A 22,782-nucleotide genomic window follows, 5' to 3' on the forward strand; every position below is an offset into this window, starting at 1 on the left:
GTCATGAATTACACTCAACTACTTCATGGAAAGCAGCAAGCTGCTTCTAAGTCTAAAAATACCCTCTCAACATTAAGCCCTGTGTTTATTTTTCCCACCTTTCACCCATCTTGCTGTATGTCCTTTAGCAAAAAAAAACTGTTTCCAAAAAAAGAAAAAAAAACAATGGTATCTCTTAAGACAACCTGGGCTTCAGCAACCAAAAAGAAATGACCATGTGCAGGTCAGGCACAGCCACCACATGACCTATTAGGTGAAGACGTTGAGCACTGCAAAAGAGCTGTAGAAACACCACCACACATGAGGCACCCAGGGAAAAAAGCTCGGTAGTGCACATACACAATGGTTAAGAATGCTGAGGGACACACTGACTAAGGGAGGGGATCACAGTGATTGTCACTGAGCTAATGGATAACAACAAAAATTGCAGAAAAAAATTTAGAGATCCATTACCTACTGCAGCTCCAAAATTCATTAAGGTTGCCATATCCTAAACTCTAAACTCTAAATTCACATGGTATTTTTCACCTACGTAAATTAACATATCTCTTTCTCCCCTCTGCTCTGTCTTCCAACAGTTTCTCACCTCAGACAATGAGTAAAGAGTTTTTAAAAATACCAAACATGTTTCCACACTGTGGATCAGCATGAAACTAATCTTTAAAGTCCATTCCCCACAAAAACTAAAGTAGTACAACATATACATTGAACCAGTTAGCATGTTGAATATTAAAAGCTGTTTGTAGTTCTGAAATCAGCATAGCTCCAGTAACTAAGAGCACCAGATACCTTAAACTAGGATGGAAATAGCATTCCATAAATATATCATTAGCAACATTATGCAGCTGAATGATCCCTGTCTACAGTGTGTGTAGGGATGCTCCATAATTAAAGCTTTATTAAAACTGTTCTCTGAAGATCTAACCGAGAAAACATCAGAATCGGAGCCAGCTGTGCTGTTTAACCGTCTCCCTGAGAAAGGCGTGTGTGGAGGTGGGTTATTTGAAATTCTCCCTTCGACATTACATTCCTGTCTTTGACATCTTGATTTTTTTCTCCTTTGTCTTAGTTTCTCCTACCTTTTAAGGCTGAAGAACATAGGACATTTAATTAATAATCAAACAGTTTAAGAACATTGATGCTTAAGAGGCTGTGTTTCTATCAAACATTAATCCAGTTCACCCAGGAAGGCTTTGTGCTGTAGAATAAACTCCAGCGTTCACGTAATTTTAATGAAAATGCTTCTGCACCCAGGTACTTTTTTGTGTCTAAACTGCTGTTCAGTACCCTGAATATTTCAAACATCCCAACTACAGTGGCTAGGAAAGCCAAACGCAGGAAGAGCATGTATAGGAGCCCAAAATAAGTGTTATAAGAATTTAAATACAAAATGACAAAGTGTCCTAATTTTATATTTCATAAGCAAAATAACTGTTCAGATTAGAAAAAAAAAAGATAGGCAGTCTTAGATATTTATTCCCGTTTCCTGGATAGGTTTATTATCAATAGGTATATATTCACCGTTTATATTTTTTAAAGGAAACATCAAAAAAAATTTTAAGAAAACGTTTGAAAGCCCACATTTAGAGATAATTAACATTGTGACCCTAGTTCCAAGTCACCACCCATCCAAAAGAACATACACAGGCCACACCCACAATTTTACATATGGGTTCATGCTACAAATGCCTGGCTAGAATCTGTCCCCCAACCGTAAGCACGTCAAAGAAAGGTTTCCACGTGAATGTAGATCACATCATTTGCCTCATAAAACTCCATCATATGACTGGACCAATATTTCACTACCATTAACACAGCAATAAATATTGAACATATATCTTGGCACATCCCCAATTATCCTACTTGTGATAAATTCCAAGAAGTACCTTAATCAAAGGGAATCTGCATATTGACACATATTGCCTAACTGGATCCCAGAAAGAAGAACCTGCTGGAAATACAGTGCCATTTGGCACCGTACTCTTGCCAAGGCTGGGTTTTGTAAATTTTATTTTTAATTGTATGCTGCAAATCTTAATCCCATTAGTCACTTCAACCATCTTTAGGATCCTTTGCTACTCAGCAGTTCTTCATTTTTACAAGTAGCAAAAATTCACCAGCCTTCATCCATAGTGCATAGTCTCTGCATGATATGTTATGTTTAGAAAGTATGCCCCAGTTCAAAAGAAACCATATTTTCTTTTTACACTCTTTTACCTTCATATTTTCCAACTAGTTAAAATTTATTTTAAGATGTGACAAAAAGGATTAAATTTTATTTCTCAAATGAATAGCTAATTGTCCAAATGCCATTTACTAAATAATCTATTCTTTTTTGATGATTTTAAATACTGCCTTTATTGTATACCAAATCACCACAATGTACTACTTATTGCTGGACTTTCTATTTTGTTCCATTGACCGATTAAATAATTAAATGATTGATTTAAAGTCTATTCCAACTTCGAAAGGATGGACTGCCAGTGTCAAACTCTGCCTCCACCATTAATACCGTGTATTATTTTGGATGAGTCACTACACTTCTCTGTGCCTTAGTTTCCTCATCAGTAAAATTGGCATAATGGTAACTACCCCAAGAGATCAGCAGAGACTTGATCCCTCCCTTCAGGAATTTAGAGACCAACTGAAGGAGACAGGCATTTAATCGAATGGCCATAAAATTAATGCACAATCACAAACCACGGTGAATGTAATAACAGGAACCTGATCCAACCTGCTAGGTCAGAGAAAGGGATTCCAATAAGTATCATCTGGATTAAGGCCTAAAGGATGAGTGGGAGTGGACTAGCTCCCAGATGACATGAAGTGGGCAGGTCGGGGGGTGGGCTCAAACCCCTTGGCCAGCAACTCTGCAAAGGCCTGGTTTCTTCTCAGCCTCAATTTCTCAGTTTAAAGACGCATCCTCAGGGAAACACTGCATGACCACACATTTCTGTGAGACAGAGTTATGATCTTTGGTAAGAAAGATAATGATGTAAAATCATATCATACAATCTTATTTAACAGAAACTATTCCAGCTGGAGATGTTCCATGACCCTAGCTTCAGTAAGACATGAGAAGTAGTTCTTTACCCTCAAAGCTATCCTCTCTGAATAAGAATCTAAAGTGTCTGTGAAACCATAACCTGCTCTTTTTTATGTGCAAATAGTAGTACCCTGTTCACTTTTTGAATGATGTCAGCTGGTGAGAGCTTCCCCAGCTGCACCTCATAGACAACCTTAACCTTTCTACATACTGAAAAGAACATGGCCTCTCTCCACAACAGAATGTCAGGTATGACCTCCATGTGAGAGTGCCCTAGCATTGTTCTTTGCTGCACCTGTGACAAATTCTAATTATATATTTGCATAATCATTGGTCTGTCTCCCACACTGCACTGCCAGTTCCACGGGGGCAGGGAATGAGTATTTTATCCATCTCTCTATACCTAAAACTCAGCACAGAGCCTGGCGGTTAATGGACGAATGCCTACTGTTTGTAAGAAAGATGGATGACCAGAGCATAAAGAGGGGAAAAACTGGCCCTCAATCAGGGTGGAGAGGCCATGGTCAGATCAGGCAGGCCCTTGCAACTCTCCAAAGAGAGTTTTTAAATCCAAATAATTTCTAGAGTAGCTTATTAATGGATAGTTCCATAATCTGATAAGAAAAACATACAAATCAAACAAACTCACACCTCACTTTCTACAAGTTGTGTCCAATTATGAAAGAAGCATCTTGCAAAACCCTTACTCTTAAGAGAACCACCTAACAAGCACATAATACAGAATACATAAGTAACAAAGTTCAATTATGCTACATCTACCTTCATTCAAAAAATCATTGTTATATAGTAATTTTTTTTTTGAGACTGAGTATCACTCTGTCGCCCAGGCTGGAGTGCAGTGGCATGATCTTGGCTCACTACAACCTCCACCTCCTGGGTTTAAGCGATTCTCCTGCCTCGGCCTCCCGAGTAGCTGGAATTACAGGCGTGTGCCACCACACCCAGCTAATTTTTTTGTATTTTAGCACAGACAGGGCATGTTGGTCAGGCTGGCTTTGAACTCCTGAACTCAAGTGATCTGCCCGCCTCGGCCTCCCAAAGTGCTGGGATTACAGGCGTGAGCCACTGTGCCAGGACAATTATTTTTAAATGCTGAAATCTGAAACTACTTTAAAAGGACCAAAACCCAAAGTTTTGCAGCAAATAGAAACATCAATTTGGTATATGCTTCAGCAGATTACTACACAAGAAAACAAATCTCTTGAAGCAGTCTCAACTGTTTCTCAACTTACAAGTTAGTATTATCCCCAGAAACATCACAAGATGCTGCAGAGGCTGGAAAAGTTAGCTTCACTCTAGAAATGATTTCACAGAAATTATTTATCTCAGAGGTCGAAGCACTTGCCATTGAAGCCATCAATGAGTGGCAGGCCCCAGAGAAAGCCAGACCATCCATAAAGGCATGCTTGTGCCCAGCAATCCACCACCGTCAGCAGTCCAGTGGATCTTGCTAGACGTGTCCTCTTTGGGAGAAAGGCAGAAGTGGCCTGCCCATCTCATTACTGAGGCTATGTTTCACGGTAGTGTTTTTTCCATTTTTATCTATTTTGTTTGGGTTGGTGAGAAGAATATATTATTTTACCACTTATGGCTACCTAAACTTTGTATTTTCTGTCTTCAAAATAGAAGCCTGCCAGAGACTATTAACAATGTTCCGCATTCAAGTTCAACAGGGATCACTGGGAATGTCTCCTATCTTCTCAGGTATCTCTCCCTCACTTCATTCTTTTTTTGCTAGAATGGCACTGCCTACAGGCTTTTTGCTGAGAAGCTAAGAAGTGACAGATGCCCAGGAGACTCGTGGCCTAAGGGCTGGAGAATGAGGCTGAACAGCTCACACCAAATTACCAAGAACATCTTACAGGAGCACTCCAATACCCTATACATGTCTTAGCTGCCCTCTTTCCCTTTACGAAAAAACAGTGTCAATGCTATGACACTAGGGATAAGACTACGGAACTGAAAAAAAAAAATCTTCATTTAAAAGAAATGCCAGCAAAAGTCATTAGCAGCTGCTTACTTATAATGTTTGTACACATCTTCTTGGTGAAACCAGAAAAGTAGCCATGCATTCAGAAGAAACCCAAGCAGCACAATTTAATTCAGGGCTCTATGGAGGGCAGGGCAGGTGTTCCAATAGTTTTAAGCTAAATGCCTAATGAAGCAAACTGACATATATTTATAGTTCTAGAACTTGGCTAGAAACTGGGTTTGTTCCTAGTCCCCGTGATGGCTCCTAAAATTATTCGATTCCTTGTTTTCAACTTATCCTGAGAAAGTGGGGTTACAAGTAAAGATGATGAAGTGGAAAGAAAATTTTGTAATAGATCAAATTACCAAAGAAAAGAAAGAAAATGTAGAAACACTACTCACCCATAAACCCACTGACCAGGAATAATCACTGTTCAAATGCTCATTTAAAAAATAATCTTACTGTAACAATATAGCATAACACCTGGTCTATAAATTCTCAGTGCGTTTTAGCTACCATCATAGCTATATTTTTACAATATCAGGCTTACTACATATTACATATCTGCTTTATGGCTGGCTTTTTTCATTTTGGCAATAATCATGAATGTTTCCCTACTGCAATAAATATTGCCCTATAGATAAAATAGCTGTAGAGATTTCATAATATTGACATACAGATTTACTTCCTTATCCCTTATTTAGGTTGTTTACAATTTTTCACCACAATTACTACAGTGAACAATCTTGTACCTAAGTTGTACATACTTATACATTTATTTTCTGTGAATAGTTTCCTAAAACAGAATTACAGGGAAGAGAACTACTGATCTCCAGAAGTGTTTCAACAGTTTACACTCCCACCATAAACGGGGACCCATGTTCTTACACTCTTGCTAACCCAGAATGTTATTATCCTTTTCATCTCTGCCAATCTAAACAATGAAAAATGTCAGATATTGCTGTTTGATTTCCTTGATTTTTGCATTCGTATCTTGGCCACTTGCTCTTTCAAATACTGCCTTTCATATTTTTGTCTAATTTTTCTACTAAAGTGTTCACGTCTTCTTCTTGGTGACTGCTAAGAGCTTTTAGGTATGTCTTGGTTTGATATATAAGGTGACAATAGGACTCATGGTTAAAAACTACTGGCAGTTACTGGCTCTGAAACCAGGTGGTGTGGTTTCAATCCTGACTCTGCCACTGAGGCTGTGTAACCACCTCTGTGTTTCAGCTTCCTCATCTGTAAAATGGGGATAATAATGTTCATAGGGTTGCTGTGAGTAATAAATGAGTTAAAATAGTACCTAGGCTAGCCATTTGTACAATGAAGGAAGTTTATTTTAAACTTACCATCTTACAATTTTATGAGGGTGTGCTTTAAATTCTACATTAACTTTAGAAATCGGTGATGTATTTTAAGCAGAAATGAATACATCAAAAATATATGCATAGGACCCCCTATTAAATATACATAAGGATCAACAGAAACAGGAGCTACGTATTCATTCAACAATTATCAATTAAATGCCCACTACAGGCTAGAACTGGCAACAGAATGAAGTATAGAATGGCAGGGTCCTTCTCTTTATACCTACCCTAGAGGATACCATCAAGGAGACTGGTGCTTGTATAGCAGTGAGCCAAGCACTACACTTCACAGAGGTACAACACACCATTTTTTTTAAATTTTTATTTTACTTTAAGTTCCAGGATACATGTGCAGAACGTGCAGGTTTGTTACATAGGTATACATGTGCCATGGTGGTTCGGTGCACCTATCAACCTGTCACCTAGATTTTAAGCCCCACATGCATTAGCCATTTGTCCTGATGCTCTCCCACCCCCGCCCCATAGACCCTGGTGTGTGTTGTTTCTCTCCCACAACATGCAATTTTCATTGCACATGGAAGGACATTTAACCCACACTAAATGAGGGAAGGGTAACCTGTCTGAGAAAATATGAAGCTGATAAAGTGGTGATTAATCAAATACCAAGTGGAAAGAAGGGAATTTCCACAGAGAGGGAAGAGCATGGTGCGAAGGCTTGAAAGGCAAGAAACACTGTATGGCATAATTGCGGGGTGTCAGGATAACTAGCACAGCTACAACTCAGAGCACATTTAGAGTGTGAGAGTGAAAGCAGATCACTGAGCAGGACACAGATGACACTTCAGACTCCTGAACAGGACTTCAGAGGGACCTATCCTGGGAGCCATAAGGAGCCACTGAAGAGTTTTAAGAAGAAGAACAATGCTAGATTTGCTCTTTAGAAAAGTCACTATAGCCACAGTAGATAATGAACCAGAGGGGAACGGGACCAGAAGCATACAACATCAGAACCTAAAATCATGCCCAGGACCATATTACCTTAGCTGTGCAACTGAGAAAATGTGGGTGTGAGGAGGAAGAAGTTGAGATCAAGTGACTAGTGACTGGTCTGGGGTCTCACAAGTGCTCAGAATGGGAAAACTAGGAGATCTGAAGTCTCTGGGCTCCTACTGATCTTGTGCCACACAGCCTGATGACGGATGGTGTTGCACCATTTTCTAAATTATTTCAAAAGCTTCTCTTAAAGAACATGTCTACCTCCTTTCCGAACATCGGGCACAGAACAGATGACTCAGTGCTGCTCTAAACAAATGACCTTCCTTTTTCTAAAATATAATTAAATACCCCATTACGGGCAGAAAACTCCTTGGTACTCAGAAAAAGGTCAACCATTTCCATAGTCGAATTATGTATGGGAAGGGCCATGTTTTGAACAAGACAGTTGGTACATTCTTGTGTCCTTGTAAGGATGTAGGAAAAAAACAAACACAGTTTCTCCTATTATATATATACCTCAAAATACCCAGCACAGACTATTTCTGTGGCCTCTGGTTACCAAAATGTGTGGGGATTTCTCCCTACCAGCAACCCATTCTGCAGATGATTCTCCACTGGACACCAGCTGGGTGTCCTCTAATTCATTTCAATTCTGACACTACCTGGAGATCGCGTCAGATCCCACAGGTTGAGGGCTCAGTCCCACAACTGGCTTCAGATGCCAGTCACAAGCACACTCCTGTGCTTCTAACCTACCAGCTATAAATCAGGGTTCCCACAACCCCCTCCTGTGATTCAACTCATTTGCCAGAGCAGCACACGGAACTCAGGGAAACACTTACTTATGTTTAGCCATTTATTAGAAAGGTATTAAAAGGATACAGATGAACAGCCAGATGGAAGAGACACATAGGTCGAGGTATGGGAGAAGCAGCCTGGAGCTTCCATACCCTCTCCAGGCACACCCTCTTTCAGGAACCACCACATGTTCAGCTGTCCGAAAATCCTCCCAAACCCTGTGATGTTGGGTTTTTATGGAGGCTTCATTACATAGGCATGACTGATTAAATCACTGGCCTTTGGTGATCCACTTAACCTTCACCCCCTTTCCCCTCTAAGGAGGCTGGAGCTGAAAGTCCCAACCCTCTAAGCATACATTGGTCTTTCTGGTGAACAGTCCCCAACCTGAAGCTATAGGAGTCCCCAGCCACTGGTCATCTCGTAGCAGAGAAAACAGTTACCACCCTGATGATCCCATGGGTTTTAGAGGTTTTTTTCTTCTGTGAGGAAACAGGGAGACGAAATACATATTTCACAATATCATGGTCCTTAAGAACACTGAATCCCCAAATTAAAATATCCATTTTATTCTTCTTCCATTCTAATTTAGTGAAGGAGGAAATCTCAGGGTATTGTTAGAATATCTACTACTTGTTTATCTGTTAATCTCCTGTTTTAACAAAGGCAGAATAAACCTCAAGCTCACAGATTTACTCAGGCAAGAGTATCCAGGACTTAATTTTGTTTTGCATGACAATTAACAGTGATTTTTCCATTTAAGAAAATGGTACACTGATTCAGTTTTAAATTAAGTCAGTGTGATGATTAATTTTATGTGTCAACTTAACTGGGTTAAGGGATACCCGGATAGCTGGTAAAATATTTCTGTGTGTGTCTGCCAGGGTGTTTCCAGAAGACATTAGCATCTGAATCAGTAGACTGAGCAAAGAAGATCTGAGGGCAGCAGACATCCAATCGCTTGAGGGCCTGGGAAGAGCAAAAAGCAAATATGCTCTCTTTTCTTAAGCAAGACTTCCATCTTCTGCCCTTGGACACCAGAATTCCAAATTCTTGAGCCTTTGGGGTTGGGGCTTACACCAGCAGCTCCCCGGGACCTCAGGCCTTTGGACTTGGACTGTATTACACCACCGGGTTTCCTGATTCTCCAGCTTGCAGAAAGCATATTGCAGGATTTAGTCTCCATAATCACGTGAGCCAATTCCCATAATAAATCCCTCTCATGTATCTATATATCATGTTGGTTCTGTTTTGCTGGTGAACCCTTATATAGTCAGTAAACATGAATACAGATTGACAAAATGTCATGAAGATACAACTGAATGATACGCTTAGGAAACAATCAAATTATTCTACCATAATCATGTGGAAAGCGCCTACAGAAAATGCCTACGTTCACCTGAATCATTCACAGCAGCAACCAGTAGACACAGTTTTACTGGACACTATGAGCTTAGCAATGTTCCAGGCTTTATATCAGTAACTCCATCTTGGGCTGCTACTCCATGTTAAACTGCTGATGAACTTTGAGACCCGAAAAGGAACTGTGAAAAACATTCCTTCACAAACAACCGTGCTCTCAGCACTACACAATACAAGTAAAACTGGTCCTAATCTTTACAAGCACTCTGTATATAGGTTTTTCCTGAATAACTGATACAAATGTACCCTTCTACTACTGATTAAAGACTTGTTTAATACACCAACGAAATAATGTGACAAGCAATTTATGTAATCTAAATAAGTTCTCTTAAATAGCCCCCTTGCCCTTCTCGGGTGGTACAATCTCTGACTGCTAGCCAGGTTGCAATCCCCATTCCTGAGTAAATGCTAATTTAACTCTGACCTGTTGACCTTTTTTGGGGGGCACTGGAGGGGTGACAACACTAAGAATTTAGGTAATTTAGATATTATAAAGGGAAAGCCAGTACATATCACAAAATATCAGTATAACTCACTGTTTCACAAAAGGGGAAGACGTAACAGTCATCAATTTAGGAAAACAATTGATATAGAGATTTTATGATAAGCTTTCTGTTTAAGACACGTCCTTTTATGTAAGGTGATTTTTTTGGTGAAAATGTATCAAAATGCTTTAAATGTCTGTGTCTTCAGACACAGAAAGTAGCTGAAAGAGCTTGTAAAAAGTGAATTAAATGTTAGCCAGGCGCGGCGGCTCATGCCTGTAATCCCAGCACTTTGGGAAGCCAAGGAAGGCATATCACTTGAGTAGGAGTGCAAGACCAGCCTGGGCAATGTAGCAAGACCCTGTCTCTACCAAAAATACAAAAAAATTAGCCAGGAGTGGTGACGCGAGCCTGTAGTCCCAGCTACCTGGAAGGCTGAGGAGGGAGGCTTGGGCCTGGGAGGAGGAGGTTGCAGTGATTCGTGGTCATGCCACTGCGACAGAGTGAGACCCTGTCTCAAAAACAAAATAAAACAAAAATGAATTAAATACACCTTTGTGATCACAAAAATATCTTCTGAACAATTTAAGTTGTGTAAAGAATGACATTCTTCCAGCTTTTCTTGGAGCTAGGGAAAAGGAGCTTTCCGTGTCTAGAACATAGGGACGATGAGCACTATAAACATATCTGCAAAATTTGGACTGGGTTTAAGGTGAATATAATGACCAAAAGGTGAAAAATCCAAAGATTTTAGGTTTATCAGCTTCAAATGGCCCAAAATACATAGAGCATAATGGATGAGATGAATGGAAAAGAGAATAATGGAAAACAGTTTTACTGTTTGTTAAACTTAACTAAAAAGTGAAATGGGAGACAGAACTTAAGTGCAAGGTTCATCATAAGAAGTAGAAGAACTCTGGATAACAGGCTATTCATATTAATCAGTAAACTCTTAACTACAGTACTGATGAACACCTCCAGAAAACACTTCCTTTAGCCAGTGTATTATACGATGATGATGTGCAATGGCCATGGCAAAGGGTTTGTAGGTCCTTCTTGCCCAGATGCAGCCACGTAAGCAGTAAAATAATGAATGGTATAAATTCAGCCATCAAGCCACTGTACACACATTAACTCAATAGAAAGAAGCACATTACGGTCACCTCAGTAACCAGTATATGCAGAAAATAACAGAAGTGAGAGGTGTGTCCACCCTGTAATCAATTTCTACAGGACACCTCTCCTTCAGGTTACTTACCACTCAGATACAAAATCAGGCCTCACTATTCTCTCCCTGGCCAAGCTGCTCAACTGACACCAAGTCCCTAAAATATATCTCAGGGTGCCAGACCGCATGCCTTCCAAATTATGTCTGGCACCGTCTACCAGATGTACCTAGAAAACCATTCAGGGCTAAGGATCCATGAATCACATCAAAGAGCATGGGGCTAACGGATCACAGACAATGGCCCACATGTTACGGGGCCCACAACCACCCTCAACCCTGCTGCTTACACCACAACACACTTCAAATGTGCTACACAAATCTGCAATCCTCAACAACTTAATGAACAACTTCAAAGTACCATGTAGCCATCCGATGTGCCTGCACTAAGTAAGGCATTTCACTGCCTGTGTTGGCCTCAGCCTTCCCCCAAGCACAAAAACAGATGCAGGGTTAACAGTCAACTCCTCTACTCTAACTGAAATCCCTGCCACACTGTCAGAGACTAAGAATTCAGAAACTTCTTTGCAGATCTGTAGTCTCTCTAGTCCAAGGTTAGAGAAGTTGTCACTGTTCCACCAGCCCACCAGGCTAAGGTACTGCTCAGCAAGTACTTAACGGTGCCACTGTTTAAAAAAAAACTGATCAGGAGCCACAGAAATAAACTTGTGCCTCATCAGAGAAAAACATCTAAATATCAAAAAGCCAAAGCTCTGTAGAAAAAAATCTATAAAATAAAAAATATATTAAAAAGGCATATGGGCCAGGCATAGCGGCACACGCCTATAGTCCCACTACTCTGGAGGCTGAGGTGGTAGGATTGCTTGGGCCTAGGGGATTGAGGCTGTAGTGAGCTGTGATCGCCCCATTATACTCCAGCCTGGGCGACAGTTTCAAAAGGCACATGGAACATACTGAGCCTTACGTATTAAGAAAAGACTTATTCAGCAAACTAGACTTAAAATTCATATGTGCATATGTATGTTGTGTACGTACATATAGACATATGCACATATACATACACTTACAAGCTCACAAATAGATTAATATACAGACACACAATTAATTAATTATAGGCACCAGTAATAGCAAAACTGCTAGCTTTTTAACCAAAAACCCACTTTTACATCCTGGGCACATAGCTAGGCTACACTTGCCTTCTTCCATTTCTCTTAGGTGTACCACAGAGGGGCCATGTTACAAGTTCCAGCCAACCAAACATAAACAGAAGGAACTATTCCTTCTCTTCATTTTCAGCTGTTGTATAACAAATTACCACAAATTTAGCAGCTTAAAACAATACCCATTTATTATCCTACAATTCTATAAATTAGAAGTCTGGGCCTGCTTAAGTGAGCTCCCTGTTGAGGGCCTCACAAGGCCAAAATGAAGGTGTTGGCTAGACTGGGCTCTTATCTGGAAGCTTGGGGGAACAATTCCCTTCCTCTCAGATTCTTTAAGGCTGTGGGTCTAAGATCCCTATTTTCCCTGCTGATGGTCACCAAAGAGCTGATTTCTGCTCCTAGAGGCTGCCTGCATTACTACTCACATGGCCCCTCCCTCTTTAAACCAACAACAGCATGTCCAGTCCTGCTCATACTTCCAATCTCTCTGATTTTTCCTTCCACCACCAGCCAGAGAAAATATCCTGCTTTTAAAGGGCTCATGAGATTAGATTAAGTCCAATCATATAATCTCCCTGTTGTCTTACAAAGTTAGAAGTCTCAGGAATAACATCTTTTCAAATTGAACATTGCACCCACACTCAAAGGGGAGGAGAGTACACAACAGCAAGAGTCACCAACAATCGTAGCATTCTGTCTACCATATTCCTCTTCCAGGCCTGGCTTATAAACATCTCCCATGCTTGTTCAAACATATTCTTTCCCTTTGGCAACCTTGAAAACCATATGTTACAGATGGCAGAACCGATCCAGGGTCACCCTGAGTCCCTGAAGCAAATAACGGGAAATATAAATGAAAAAGACTTTGAGCAACAAAGTACCATTAAGACTTCTTGGTTAAGCCAAAGTATTAGGCCCTCTTGTTCAGTTCAGAGTAACACAACCAAGTCTACTGGTTGAAAATTAGGTCTAAAAAAGAATTTCCATCATAGAAATTGGCAAATGAAACTCACAAGAAAACAGATCAGAAGCCTATTAAGTTGAAGTTTTTCTGTTTTTTTTTTTTTTTTTTGGTTTTTGGTTTTTTGATACAGTGACTTGCTCTATTGCTCAGGCTGGAGTGCAGCGGTACAATCTGGCTCACTGCAACCTCTGCCTCCCAGGTTCAAGCAACTCTCCCAGGTTCAAGTCTCAGCCTCCCGAGTAGCTGGGACTACAGGCGTAGGCCACCATGCCTGGCTAATTTTTGTAGTTTTAGTAGAGAAGGGGCTTCACCATGTTGGCCAGGCTGGTCTTGAACCCCTGGCCTCAAGTGACCCGCCCACCTCGGCCTCCCAAAGTGCTGGGACTACAGGCATGAGCTACCACACTTGGCCAGAAGCCTACTAAGTTTCTGAAGAAATTTCATTACTCAAATCAACCATGGATAGTGAAAAGCCTATGACTGTAAAACAATCCCCAAATTTAAATAAACAGGAAGTTGACTGAAAAGTTATGCCGTTCCCAAAGAGGGTACATTTCCCCTAACCCTCCTTAGACCTGGCCAAATATATATAAGAAAGAACAAAAGAGTTCTTCCCAGATTGCAGAGGCAGACTGTAAAACCAAGGAACTTCCTCTACCGGCAGGCAGGGGATTTCACAATGCTCCCTGCAGGATGCCATCACTGCTATGGACAATAACTGTCCTGACTCCCCTTCTCTCCTTTCCTCACTGGTATCATTCACTGTGGACATTATTTCCTGTATTTTTGTTTGTTTGTTTGTTTGTTTTTTGAGACAGTCTCGCTCTGTCGCCCAGGCTGGAGTGCAACGGTGTGATCTTGGCTCACTGTAGCCTCCGCCTCCCAGGTGCAAGCAATTCTCCTGCCTCAGCCTCCTGAGTAGCCAGAAATACAGCTGTGCATCACCAAGCCTGGCTAATTTTTGCATTTTTAGTAGAGATGAGGTTTTGCCATGTTGGCCAAGCTGGTCTCAAACTCCTCAAGTGATCTGCCTGCCTCGACCTCCCAAAGTGCTGGGATTGCAGGCATGAGCCACCGCACCCAGCCGATTTCCTGTACATTTAAAAGCATAGGCTATCTGCTTTATGTTTCTTTCAAGCATTATTCTGTGATACGGTTTGGCGGTGTCCCCACCCAAATCTCATCTTCAACTGTAGTTCCCACAATCCCCATGTGTCATGGGAGGGACCTGGTGGGAGGTAACTGAATCATGGGGGTGGTTACCGCCACACTGTTCTCGGGATAGTGAGTGAATTCTCACGAGATCTGACGGTTTTATAAGGGGCTTTTACCCCACTTTGCTCTGTACTTCTCCTTGCTGCTGTCATGTGAAGGACATTTTTGATCCCCCTTCTGCCATGACTGTAAGTTTCCTGAGCCCTCCCTAGCCATGCAGAACTGTGAGTCAATTACACCTCTTTCCTTTATAAATTACCCGGTCTCGGGTATGTCTTTATTAGCAACATGAGAACAGACTAATACATAGCTTGATATTGAGATATTTCTCAGCATTATAAAACTGCTTCCATTAGTATCTATGGGGAAAGGTTAGTTTGAATTATAAAAAAGATATTTCTATTTTATATATATATCATAATTCAAAAAAAGGCAGAAAACACTGCCTAGAGGTCCTTCAGTGTCCTAAGTATCCAAGTAAACCTCCATGGAGCTGTGGGTTCTTCACAAGTATTACAGACAGCTTCTCCATATTCATTACTACCATATACAATTTGACCCAGGGGACGGCGGAGGGAGATTAGGGTAGAGCAACTACAACATCATATTTGGCATTTAGAAGTTGTACTAAATGTAAAACCTTTATAAATAGTGAAATTATTTCCTGAAGCATTTGTCATCAGCTAATGATTTAGTATAGCATGAAAATATTTTGTTGGTAGAATGCAAAAGACTTGGCAGGGTCTCACAATCATGGCATTTTAATAAGTATAGTTAAAGCTCTCTTTAGTCTTTATTATCCATTGGATACCATGTACATCATTCTTAAGCTTTTAGGCTCCTTAAGTGATTATGGAAACAATAAATTCTAAACCAAAAACACTGAGAAGGGTTGTATTACAAAGTTTCAAAACTTCACATGTTGTCTCTTGCTGCCTCAACATTCATTCCCACATACGCTAACTGCGAACACCCCACCCAGGTAACCAGGTGCACAAGTTTGATAAGGTTGGCCCCTACCACAAGTTCACCTCTCTGTCTTCTTCTGACCACGACCTACCAATGCACCAATGCAACGCACTGTGAACTGCACTGAGCTGTGAACTGCACTGAGATCACTAGTAAAGGCACTTGCCCACAGTCCTTGCTCTCTCTGCTCCCACCTGTTTCCCACCTGCTTAGCTGATCCTGCTCTCAGAGCTGTCACCTCCACCCCACATGTCCCCCCTCCTATCCTCCTGTACAGTGATTGTCATTCTAAGACATGTGAGTATAATAAACTCTGTTTTCTTGAGCCTCTCCTATGTCCCCTCTTGTGGCTACACCTCACTGAACATCACCTGAAAGAACACAGGACAAGGGTACAAAGGATTAAAAGAACGAAAAGAGAAAAAAGGAGGCCAAAAAATCCACTGACTTCTTACCCACTTAGCATCTCCCCTATCTGGCCTTAAATTGAGAAGAACTGCTCATCCCTAGAAAGTCCCACCAGGTATCCACCTTAAAGTTTGAAGCAGTTCTTAAACTCCATCTCCTCACCTAATTCTCATTATTCATTTATCAGTGTGTCCTGCCCTTCTCTCGCCGGTGCCTCAAGCTACTCCTCTGAAGAAAGCCCTCGGGTTGCTTGATGCCCTGAGACTCTGTATGCAGCACAAGAGGCTTGGCAGAATGGAATCTGCTCTGCAAGCTTCAGCTCCCTTCCCCTGAATATTAAACCTCTCCCTTCCACAATGACATCTGTCTCAAAACAGTCACCATTTGCCCCAACCAAGTCTTGCCATTTTCTAGGGTACTTCTAATTAATTTGCAGGTTACTTTAAAATTTTCTAAGTAGACTGAAACCAAAATTCATATAAACTCAATTTAAAATATTAAAGAATCACTATGGGGAAAAAAGCTTGCAAAAATATAGCTGTTTCAACAACACAAACTTCAATCAAGAGGACTCTCAGTCTACAGAGAAATCATTTTCAGTCACCACTTTCTTTTCATATACCCCACAGGCCCGTATCGTTGACTTCAAGCTCATTAACAACATTTTGTTTTACATGGTTCAAGTGATCCTTATTATGCAAGCATGGCACTCTCACAAGCATTATCTCATTCAATCCTGACACCTCCGGAAAGGTTTTTTACATTTGATTGCTGCTAAAATTAATGCAGAGACGGCTACATTTTGATCAGGCATCCTAAAGCCCAGTAACAGAACTGTTGGAGTGATTATTGTAAGAAACATCCACTTTCTCCTGATGACATAATGAATTTATTTATTTATTTATTTATTTGAAACAGAATCTCACTCTGTTGCCCAGGCTGGAGTGCAGTGGCGCCATCTTGACTCACTGCAACCTCCGCCTCCTGGGTTCAGGCAATTCTCCTGCCTCAGCCTCCTGGGTAGGTGGGATTACAGGCACCTGCCACCTCGCCCAGCTAATCTTTTTGTATTTTTAGTAGAGACGAGGTTTCACTGCACTGGCAAAGCCGGTTTTGAACTCCTGACCTCAAGTGATCTGCCCGCCTTGGCCTCCCAAAGTGTTGGGATTACAGGAGTGAGCCACCACGCCCCACCCTATTTTTACTTTTCGAGGGGAGGAAGGGGCAGCAATTAGGAATTTACTTAAGAATCTGGTAACAGGCTAAGGGCATTCTCCCTCAGAAAAATGCATGTATAAAATGTGACTTATAATTTTATAAAATATATAGGCCCCTTGCAGCCTATTAGAGACTACTGGCTAAGAATGTGAAAGGGTACAGGTGTAGAAATCCTGGGTCAAGCAACAAGCCACAGCCAAGATTTTAAAGTCAGCAGAGAGTTGACTGCTTAGAGGCAATTAAGAAACTGAAAATCTCACTGAGATAAAGTCATAACTAATTAGATATTTAATCCAATACTTAGTAAGTTTAACATCTCACCAAATCAACAAATGCATGAAAAGATTTATGTAATGGTCTCCTGAGCAAAGCATCCACATAAAATACAGCATTCTGAAAGAGGAAATTAGGTAAAACAAAAAGACACAGAACACAAACATGATGAAATTTTCCCAGTTAAGGAATCTGAGTGTGACAAATAAACATATACCAGACTGTATCATAAAACCCAGCCTACCCAAATTAATTTTATCATTTAAAAAAATCAGAAAACACAATTTATAATAGGTATATTTCTGACTTAGTCTGTTCAGGCTACTAACAAAATATCTTAGACGGGGTAATTTATAAATAATAGAATTTATTTCTCACAGTTTGGGAGGCTAGGAGTCCAAGATGAAGGCACTAACAGATTTGTGTCTGGCTAGGGCCCACCCTTTGCTTCAAAGATGGTGCCTTGTTGCTGAACCCTCACACGGTGGAAGGGGACAGGGTGACCCCTTCAACTTCTTTTAAGAGAGCACTAATCCCATTCATGACTTAATCATGAGTGCCCTCATGACTTAGTCACCTCCTAAACGCCCCATTTCTTAATACTGTCACATTGGCAGTCAAGCTTCAACATACATATTTTAGAGGGACACATTCAGACCTTAGCAATATACTAACCAACTCATTAAAAAAGGAGAAAGTATATCTTTTTGATGCAATAGAAAGTTATATGTTATTTATAGGCTGAACTGTCCTCTTAGATGTTGAATCAAATATAGAATACTGTGGTTAATCCTTTTATGCAAATAACGACTGTTATGGATTGAACTGTGCCCCTCCCAAAATTCATATTAAAGTCCTAATTACAACAGCTCAGAATGCAACCTTATTTGGAAATAGGGGCATTACAGATGGTAATTATTTAAGATAAAATCATACTGGAGTAGGATTGGCTTGCCCAATCCTATACGACTGGGGTCCTTACAAAATGGGGAAATTTGGACACTGAGACACACACAGGGAGAATGTCATGTGAGCATGAAGGCAGAGACCAAGGTGATGTATCTACAAGCCAAGGAAGCCCAAAGATTCCCAACAAAGCACAAGAGCTAAGAAGGCAGCCTCGAATAGATCCTGTCTCATACCTTCAGAGAGCTCATGGCCCTACTGGCACCTTGGTCTCAGACTTCAAGTGTGCTTGTCTCAAGAAGTGGGAAACAATGTATTTCTGTTGTTGAAACGACTCAGTTTGTAGTACTTTGTTACAGCAGCTCCAGCAAACTCATAAAATGACCTAATATATTTTACTTTATAATAGACTTTTACATATTGTAAAGCAAAATGTGTCCACATCATATGCATGATAGAGTGAATTTTTAAAAACACAGATTTTGTAGGAGCTTCATGTTCACTGGAAACAGCTATTTTTAACTAAGCTGCTGCCAGTTTAAAACAAGTGTAAAAAAATTGACATGACTTTTGTAAAATGAAATCTCAATATGAATAAAACTCACTAAAAGAGCAACACAAGATCATCTGCCCTTTATTACAGTAAAAAAAGAATACTTTATTCTAATTACACAGTAAATTATATCTTTATGAGCAATTAAGTAATGAAGTACATGAAAATAAGATGATCAATTTTTGGTATCATTATATATTTTCATGCTGAAAGGATTTTCTTCTCTAATAAATTTTACTTGGCAAAAGCATTTTTTTTACCTCCAAATTGTAAATATATTGAAAATAACTGTCAGCAACAAGGTAGAAATAACCAATTCTAATACAAGACAACAGTTGTGACACATTTAATCAGAAATTCCAAGTACAAACAATATACTGTTTTATTTATCATCGCTTACTAACACAAGCAAAAAAGCTCAATTCCATAGAAAGAAACGTTTGCGTGAACAGACTCCTTCCACTTATAAACCCAGGCTACAGGCCAGATGCGGGGGCTCAGCCTGTAATCGAGGCGGGCAGATCACCTGAGGTCAGGAGTTCAAGACCAGCCTGGTTAACATGGCTAAACCCTGTCTCTACTAAAAATACAAAAATTAGCTGGGCGTGGTAGTGCATGCCTATAATCCCAGCTACTCAGGAGGCTGAGGCAGGAGAATCGCCTGAACACAGGAGGCAGAGGTTGCAGTATGCTGAGATCACGCCATTGCACTCCAGCCTGGGCGACAAGAGTCAAACTTTGTCTCAAATGAATAAATAAATAAACAAACAAACCCAGGCTATATTACCCAGCACATCAGTTCTCAACAGGAAGTAATTCTAGGTCTAAAGCTTCTCTGTAGGTAACATCAGGTTCACAGACCTGATGGAAAAAAATGGCTACAAAAGTAGGACAGGACTATTTCTCTAATTTTTTTGTCACATGCAAACATTAACATGGGCTTTACATACTCTCCTAAATATACATATGCACAGAACAGTCACCTGTGCCTTAGACTTTCTAACAGTGTGCTACATACACTAAATTATGGATAAGAGACTACGTGCTGCTTCACCTTTCAAATAAAAGGCTTTTCAGTAAAAGGAAGACAATGACGCAGTGATTCTGCATTTGGATTCGGTGTGATAAACAGTAACCGTATCGCATCACATGCCGACCTTCTCCAACCTTTTAAGTTCTTTCCTAACACAGTTTAAATTATTTTTTCTACACTTTAGAGCTACATAGAACTTCAAGATTTAGCGGAAATGGAGCGCTCTATTTTTTAAGTTGGAAAAACTAAAAAGTCTAGCTTGGGTAACTTCTTCATAGCATAAGGGATAGTATTTTATACTAATAAAAATATCCTTTATGTCAATAACTATAATTTATTGAACACTTTTTACGTGTGTTCTACACACTCGTTTCTCTTCACCTCAACCCTAAGAAACGGAAATTATCATCACTTCAGCAAGGACAGATTCAGAAGTTAAATACTCTCTCAAGGTCAGAAGCAGCAGAGGCAGGATTCAAATCTTAGCCTTTCCCACTCCAAAGCCAAGACTCTTAATTGCCTTTGAGGGCACTAAGCTTTGCAAAAGAAATCTTTAGAATCTAAGTGGAAAAAAGATGTCGTGTTGGTAAACGCAGTGCTGAGATATGCTGTAGAGAAGTAACCAGTAGAGCAATCAAAAAGGTTAGTAATATCGAAGAAGTCCTGCCAGAGAATTCCTGGGCAGCACATATGCTTGGTTCTGTAAACCTGAAAGAACTTGCAGTATAAAGTTATTAGAAGCCTTCCAAACTACATCAACAAACAAATCACTTACTTTCATAAACATGTCTGGCAGAGAGGTCACAGATAACTCCAATTATAATAGAAAAGCAAAAATAATTACATTAAGAAACATTTTTACAGAAATAGTCTTACTTTTCTTGATTTCCTAAGTTGACAGGTATAACTGATTCTATAAAGGCAAGTCTGTGTGATGAAGATGATGCAGATGTGTGCAAACACACACACGACGGGAATTACATGCTGCATCTGTCGCCCTAAGTTAACCAAGGTTCTGTAAAACACAACCCTCACCTTTTCTGGATGTGGTTCATAACAAGGCTGCCACTGTGGTAGCCTAGGAAAAACCTCACTACTTCCGAGAAATTATGAGAAAGCTCATTAATTAAGGCTAACCTATGAAAAACTATTTAACACCAAATCATGAAAAACATTTCGCGGTAAGTCATCAAAATCCTTAAAGATCCCATAAATTTGAACCTATTTCAGAAGGATTAAAAAGTAGTAATCACACACATTATGTAAGAAATAGGTCACAGCGTAAGTATTCGCTTATTTGCCCCTATGTAAAATTCTTTGAGTCCAATGATTTTAATTAGTAGAATCTAATCAGTTTTATTACAGTCACAGCTTATTAATCCCATAAAGAAAAATGGGCACATCCAAGATGCCAAAGATTTATTAAAAACAATTTAAAATACATGATGATTTTAAGTCTTCAACAATTTGGTTGCTGAAGGGAAATATTTAAGACCCGCAGACTGCTTGTCATGCCCTGGCCTCAAAGGAGTTTCACGACCGAGTTCTCCAGGTAAAAGTTAATGTATGCGGGTCCCTAAAGGAAGACCCCAGCCTTCCATTCCCCTGGAGCCTGCGGGCGGCGGGGAAGGAGGGTTCTGACAACAGGGTAAGGGAGAGGAGCGCAAACCGCCGGCCTCCGCGCCGCCACCCCCAGTGCGGCCACCGCTCATGCCAACACATCCCGGGACAGCCGGGTGCACCGACTCCGCAAGGTCACCCGTGAAGAGGCGACTTTACATAATCTCCCACCGCGCCGCCCGGGCACCTGCGCGCCGCGGCAGCAGTGCAGCCGCGGTCCCCTTCCTGCAGCACGGGCGCGAGATGATGCGGGGGCGGCGAGCAGCGCTACCAGGCAGGACGCCGGGGACCCGCGGGCAGGCAGCGCGCACCAAGCCGGGGGCGGGGGACCGAGGATGGACGCCCAGACCGGGGATGCCCCGAGCCGCCGCCTAGGCTTGCGAGGCGGGGCGCGGCCGGCGCGGGCGAGGCTCGCTGCCGAACTCCCCAAGCTGCCGCCGGACGGCCAGCGCCGAGCGCGCCCCTCGCAGCTTCGCCCCGGACTGCCCCGGGACGCACCTGCCGCGCGCCTTACCTGAGTGGCTTTATGGAACTGCTTCTTGAGGCCGGCCACCGACATGGTGCAGGAGGCCGCGCTGGCGGCTGCTGTGCGGGAGAGAGGCGGCGGAGCGGGACGGGAGGGCCGAGCGGGGCGGCGCGCTCGCTTGGCCGCCGCTGGTCGTGCCGCCGCCGGGGCTACGGGCGCGAGGGCGCGGAGCCTAGCGGGACACGGGCTCTTGCGGAGAAACACTCTGACGTCAAGGGCGGGTGATGCGGCCTCTTAAAGGGGACGCGGGAAGCCCCGCCCCAAGCGCGGGAACGCCCAGGCAGGTGCTGTGGCGCGCGGTACCTGGATGCGGGCGCCGACTGCGGGGTTGTGGCTCAGCGGCACCCGCTGGCGGATCCCTAGTCAGCAGGCCGAGGACGTCCTCCTGTCCCGGGGTTGGTGTTCCTGCCCCCGGGGGCTGCGGACGGGTCGCTGCAGATTGGCAGCCCAGGCATCCGCAGGACTCAGGTGACTTGCTGGGCTTCCAGGTAGCCGCGGCGGCGCTGCCTGCAGACGGCCCTCCTGCCCTTTGAGCCTGGCCTCTCTGCGCCGCAGCCTGAAAAAGAGTGGCCTTCTATCTGGGCTAATGAATAAGTCATTGCTCCTTCTATGCCTTGCCCTGACTGCTTGGTCACAGAAAACATTTCTCTGCCCTGGTTTCAATATCCCTTAAGCCC

At 41.8% G+C, this 22,782-nt stretch overlaps 1 protein-coding gene across 1 annotated transcript in view; it reads right to left on the bottom strand.

Moving 5' to 3' along the window:
• SH3GL2 (SH3 domain containing GRB2 like 2, endophilin A1) overlaps positions 1-22,315 on the bottom strand; it is a 214,130-nt gene extending 191,815 nt beyond the window's left edge. Inside the window, exon 1 of the mRNA XM_520501.8 lies at positions 22,094-22,315. Coding sequence (XP_520501.3) covers positions 22,094-22,138 — 45 coding nt within the window. The 5' untranslated portion in view covers positions 22,139-22,315. The remainder of the gene's footprint in view (positions 1-22,093) is intronic.
• Between the last annotated feature and the right edge of the window lie 467 nt (positions 22,316-22,782).

Source organism: Pan troglodytes, chromosome 11 (assembly GCF_028858775.2).
Source record: "Pan troglodytes isolate AG18354 chromosome 11, NHGRI_mPanTro3-v2.0_pri, whole genome shotgun sequence".
In the NCBI taxonomy this organism is placed as follows: domain Eukaryota; kingdom Metazoa; phylum Chordata; class Mammalia; order Primates; family Hominidae; genus Pan; species Pan troglodytes.